General features: G+C 41.1%; 1 protein-coding gene across 1 annotated transcript in view; it reads left to right on the forward strand.

Moving 5' to 3' along the window:
* Zbtb25 (zinc finger and BTB domain containing 25) overlaps positions 1-6,283 on the forward strand; it is a 26,963-nt gene that overhangs the window by 13,724 nt on the left and 6,956 nt on the right. The window contains exon 2 of the mRNA XM_012516958.2: positions 3,552-3,731. Within this exon, the coding sequence (XP_012372412.1) occupies positions 3,559-3,731 (173 nt within the window). The 5' untranslated portion in view covers positions 3,552-3,558. The remainder of the gene's footprint in view (positions 1-3,551; positions 3,732-6,283) is intronic.

Here is a 6,283-nt window from a genome sequence, read left to right on the forward strand (position 1 = left end):
CTGAGCTATTTGGCTGGCTCTTTGCATAAGTTTTAATATGTAGAATTTAAAAGTAATACATGAATTTAGAGTTAAAAGAATTAAGTTACTGGCTTCCTCAAGTACAATTTTTTAAATTTTTTATACCAGGGATCAAACTCAGGACCTTGCGCTTGCCAGGCAGGTGCTTAAGCCATTGAGCTATCTTCCCTGCCCAGGTACAATATTATTTATGCGAAAATGTGAAGCTTACAAAACAGTATTTACCTTGGCAAGGAATAGATACCTGAACAGTAAAACTGTGACAGTGTACAAATGAATCCTAGATGCCAAATCTCAGGTGGTGGTATCCTCTGGAGGTTAGGTAGATGGGGTAGGATGAGCAGAGATGCGTGGTGTGTATTACCATGTGCATCATGTTTGTTTCTGTGTTGAGTAGAGGTAGGTGGGTGTTGCTCATTTTTTCTTATCTGAAAGGTATAAGGTCAAATGGCATAGATTCCAGGTGCTCTAGACCCCTATTCTGTAGTCGCCCTCCAAAAGTGAGCATTTTCCTGGTTTCTGTGAACATTTCCGGAGAGGTATACTTAAACAGGAATATGTAGTCCCAGCAGCATGGTGCACGCCTGTAATCCCAGCACTGGGGAGGCTGAGGCAGGAGGATTGTTGGTGTTCAAGACCAACCTGGGCTACAAAGTGAGCTCAAACCTCCCTGAACTTGGGCCAGCCAGATAGCTCAGTGGGCTAAAGCGCCTGCTTAGGTAGAGCACAGTGGCCGGGGTTTGATCCCCAGCATGCTGTGCCAGCCCTGACCCCTGAGCTGGTGATTGAGACTGGGCGTGGTGGCATGCACCTGTAATCCCAGTGCTTGGGAGGCTGAAAACAAGAGAATCATTACGAGTCCAATCTGTGTAGTGACACCCTGTGGGCCCTGTAGACCCAGTACTAAATACAAAGCAAACAAAAAATGCCCTCTGAACTATATAGTAGACCCTGTCTCAAAAAGACTAAGTAAACAGGAATATGCCAATATATAAACTTTCTCCTATCTTTAAAAATAACCACTCCATTCCTTTTGTATAGTAAATAGTACTGCTTATGCAATTTTACACTATAAAAATTGCCTCTTAATGTGTTAGAGATTATTGCATACTATATATTTATCTATTATAGAGGTAGTGTTTGGGGCTTTTTTTGGTGGCTGTGGGGACTGAACTGTGGTCCTCACATATCCTAGATGAGCACTGTGGTACTGAGCTATTTTCTCAGCTCTTGAGTCTATGTTTTACCATTAGTAGTTGCTATCATCTTTACCAGTTATACTCTAGGCTTTATTTGCTAATAAGCATATGCTGATTTTGTTGTATCCCATTTGCTTACTCAGGGGGCCTGCCCCTTAGCTCAGTTCTTTAAGTGGCTGCTTCAACAAAGCAGTCAGGCTCAGGTTGCTGTGGTTCGATCCCCACAACACAAGCCAGCAAGTCATGCCTTGAAGGCATTCGGAGCAAAAACAAAAACAAAACAAAAAAACCCCACTTCTTCCATTTGCTTACTCAGTAGAAAATTGAGTCCTCTCCCCATTCCTTTTAGCAAATATTCTGGAGGCTTCACAGGGGCTTTTTTTCCTGTGTAACCTTTCTACTCCCCTGTCTCCTTCAGTTTGTGGGTCATGTTGCCCCCAGAAGGTGGGAGGAAGGAAATTTGGACTTCAGAGCTTGGTTTTAAATCCTGTTCTCTCCGCTTACCAAAATAGTAACCTTGGATAAATTCCCCAACACTGTTGATTCAGCTCTTTATCTTGTATTTTTTCTTGTAGAGTTGTATTAAAAATTAAAATCTAGCTGGTCAAAATGGCTCATGCTTGTAGTCCTAGCTCTTTAGGAATCTGAGGCAAGAGAATCGCAAGTTCAAGGCCAACCTGGGCAACTTAACTAGACCCTGTCCCAAAACAAAATAAAAAGAGCTGAAGATGTAGCTCAGTTGGTATAGGCCTTGCTTAGCCCTGGGTTCAATCCCCAGTAAGTACCACAGAGAAAAAGTGAAAATGGTTAATGCAGTAAAATTTTAACTTTTTATTATGTTACCAGTAGCTCAGCAGTGTGCTGCCTAAGCTTTTGCCAGTCTCCAATGAGCTACCCACTCTCCACCACTGACCTCTTCAGCCCTTGGTCTGTGTAACTAGTGAGAAACTCTTTCTCTTTTTCAAGATACGCTCTATCAAAGGATGTTTTCCCAGCCCTCCATGGTGCACTTTATACTACAGCTGACTTCTTTGTAAAGTACCAGGGCTCTGTACACAGCTGGGGTAGAACAGGTAGTAAAAGTATAGCCTCCCACTTGTGTGGAATTACGGCAGACCTGAACATTCTTTCTGCTCAGGACAGGCCTCTTGGCTAGAATTCTTTTGCATATTCTTCCTCATGCAGGATCTCCCACCCCACCCCAGGCTCATTCATCCTGTCCTACTTTCTCTTATCTTGGGGAAGCTACATGCTTGCATGTGTCTGGGCCCAGTTGAAGTGAAGTCAGGCATTAGGTTCTTTCTCATAGGGCTCCTGGCCACCATTTAAATAAGGACATGTGACCTAGAATTGATTTTTAAGGACTCCTCTGAACTTTCTTGTGACTGAGAAGTACCCATAAACATTTTATGGAGGGGCCAAGAAGATAGCTCAGTGGTCTAGAGCACCTGCTTAGACAAGCTTAGGCAAGTGCAGGGACCTCGAGGTTGGATCCCACACCACAGGCCCTGCCAGCCCTGCCCGCAGGATGAGTGAGCTGAGCCAGCCACAAAAGAAAAAAAATTAAAAGAAACAAACAAAAAAACTCTATGGTGTTGGGAGACTAGTATCCCCTAAGCACCAGAGGACCCCTAAGTAGCGCTGACAGCTCTAGCCCAGACAGGACACCTTGTTATATTTGTCACATTCAAAGCTAACATTTGAGTAGCATTTTACATTACAACATGATTTTCACATTAATTATTTCATATAACTTCAAGGCAGAGAGTAGTATCTCATTTCAATTTTTCCAGTGAAGACAGCATTTGAAGCAAAAGGAGCTTCCTTTTGCTCATGTGTCAGTCATAGCAAACTACCTTCATACCAGGTAGAAAAAGGCCACATTTTACTGTTCAGCAGAGATTATATCAGTTACCATAATGGGGAGATTAAGTGTTAGTTAAATTTGGGGTGAAGTTAGTAGTATTAAAAATTGTTGAGTAATTTCATTTAAATTTGGGTCTCTTGCCTGGCACTTGGGAGGCTGAGGCAGGAGGATCGCTCTGAGTTTGAGGCCATCCTGGGCTACAAAGTGTTCAAGGACAACTTGAACTGCATAGTAAAACCCTGTCTGAAAAAGACAAACAGGGCCAGGGAGATAGCTCAGTGGCACAGCGCCTGGCTGGCGAGCACAAGGCAATTCCTGAGTTCAATTTCTGGTACCAAAAAAAAAAATTGGGTCTCCTTGTTGCTCTGTATATTAATGAGCTGTAAATAGTTTTCTATTAAAAATACTTATATACACGTGCATACGCACAAATACGCATATATTTATGTTGTTCTGTTTCCTAGGGTCACAATGGATACTGCTGGTCACAGTCTTGTCCTTCTGCAGCAGCTGAACATGCAGCGTGAATTTGGTTTTCTGTGTGATTGCACAGTTGCTATTGGAGATGTTTATTTTAAAGCCCATAGAGCAGTACTTGCTGCTTTTTCTAACTATTTCAAGATGATATTTATTCACCAAACAAGGTAAGAATGTATTTTTTTATAAATCAGAATAAGTTTTAATACTCTATGTGTCCTTATTATGGAGTTACCATAAGAAATGAAAACAATTATAAGGGCCAGCCACATAGCTCAGTGGATTAAAGCACCTGCAAGCAGGCACAGGGGCCAGGGGTTCGATCCCCAGGCCTGCCAGGCCGGCCCGCCCCTGGGACGTGCTGAGCCAGCAATTGAGACTGGGCGTGGTGGCACGTGCCTGTAATCCCAGCACTTGGGAGGCTGTAAACAGGAGAATCACTACGAATCTGATCTAGTAGTAAGACCCTGAAACCCTGTAGACCCTTCCCTAAAATACAAAAAAAAAATTATATATATATATAATTTTGTACAATAATTAAGCCTAATATATAGGCTCTCTAGAAGATTAAAAAAAATATAGGTAAAATTCATTGAAGGTTTATTCCATGTCCAGGTACCAAATCCTATAATATAAAATTCTTCTGTTACTCTTATATAAAAGGAAACTGAGGTTGAATGACTAAGTAACTTGCCCATACAGGATTACACAGACAGCTTACATGCAGATCTGGCTAAAGCCAAATGTCTGTGTTCATATCACAGACTTGTTGTTTTTTATTTTTTTAAATTTTTTAATTTTTTTTCAGGAACTGGAGATTGAACTCAGGCCCTTGCACTTGCCAGGGAAGTGCTTATTCTACTGAGCCATCTCCCCAGTTCCCTGTGTTTGTTTGTTTGTTTGTTTGTTTGTTTATTTATTTATTTTGTGTTAGTTTTTATTCTACAGCACATTCATAGCAAGCTTTGAGTGTCAGTTCTACCTGCTGCATATTCCATATTATAATTCAAAGGTCATTTGTTTTAAATATTCTTTCAAAGAGTTCTTTTGCATTTTTAAAAGTAGGTAACAGATACATTTAGCAATTCATATTCGGAGCTGTGGATAAAGAATAATTTCAGTCCATTGTAGGTTAAAAGTGATAGAACACTTTGTTTTTTAAGGACCTTATGTGGAGTATGAGTCCAACTGCACTTACATATTTTTACTTAATTTTCAGATATTTATTAAGTGCCTATGTGCCAGGCCCTGAGCTAGACCCCAATAACAGGCAAGTTATATACTCTGCACTCAAGAAGTTAATAATCCGATAAAGATAATGACTATAATACAATTAATTATAGTCTCATTGACTTCTCTGTACTTTAATTTCTTTGTCTGTAAAATGGTAGAATAGTATACTCACCCCTTAAGTATTGACAAGGTTAAATAGATTAATAATACTAAAATGTCTGGAGCAGAGCTTTGCTGTTGTGATAGTTTGTCATCAAGTGTACACAAGGTGGAACATGATTTCAGCAGCCCTATTTGAGAAGGTTGCAACAGGTAAAAAGAGGGCTGAGGCCTTGAAGGATGAGAAGGAATTTCCAGATGTTACAGAGGAATGCAAGTAGGTGCATTGGAGGCAGAGAAAAACAGCTGGCATGAAAACATCACGTGGGTGTGAATCAGGCTAGGGACGAGCCTTGAACATCAGATAACAGAGTAGATCACAATAATTGGAACATATTGTACAACAGGGAGAGGAAGTTGGAGTATGGGACAGGTAAAGGCCAACCTTCTCCGCCAGTTCAAAGGTTTTCTTCTCAAGAGTGTCCCTGAGGGACCCGGGAGATGGCTCAGTGGAATAAGCACTTCCCTAGCAAGCGCAAGGGTCTGAGTTCAATCCCCGGTTCTGCCAAAAAAAAAGACTGTCTCTGAGATTGGCGCCAGCAACTTGAAACTCAGCAGACAGACTCTCAACCAGTATTTGGCAAAGCTTGCCCCAGACCCCATCAGAGGACAGGTAGGCCAAGCAAGGAGAGCAGGGGAGAACCCGGGGAGCCAGGGCTGGAGGAAGGAGGCTTAGACAGTGTCTGACATGCAGTGCTTACTGGGCACTGTAAACTGTGCTTCCAGAAGGTACGGCCACGACTGGCGGCCGCACCGTTCTTGGATAGCCAGTATTGCCATTGCCCCAGTACTGCAAAGAGGTTTCCTCTTTTAAAATCGTATTTTATTTTGAAGAGTAAAAACAAAAGCAAAGACAAATAGCAGAAACAAAGATAGAAACAGTGTAACATACAACGATACATATGTTACAGATTTTCAAAAGAAAAATAGCTAATAAACAATGGTTGTTGTATTATCTATTTTAATCATCAAATCTGTTGCTCATATTAACGGATATAGTTGTGCGAGATTGGACAAATAATTGAATATTACCACTTGCTTACAAGAAACCTTAATTTTCTTGTCTTTTTTTAAAAATTATTTTAGTGAGGGAGCCGGGGAGATGGCTCAGTAGATTAAGCGCTTGCCTGGCAAGCGCAAGGGTCTGAGTTCAATCCCCGGTTCCAAAAAAAAAAAAAAAAATTATTTTAGTGAGAATATAATGATTGATAAGACATTAGAAATGGTACACATTTAGAAGACCAAGATGAGAGGTATTTAAGCATAGTTTTGTATTACACATTGCTGTCCTCGATGTAGTTGCTTAGATCTCAGGTATCACCATAGA

This window comes from Octodon degus, unplaced genomic scaffold (genome assembly GCF_000260255.1).
Source record: "Octodon degus isolate 3935 unplaced genomic scaffold, OctDeg1.0 scaffold00007, whole genome shotgun sequence".
In the NCBI taxonomy this organism is placed as follows: domain Eukaryota; kingdom Metazoa; phylum Chordata; class Mammalia; order Rodentia; family Octodontidae; genus Octodon; species Octodon degus.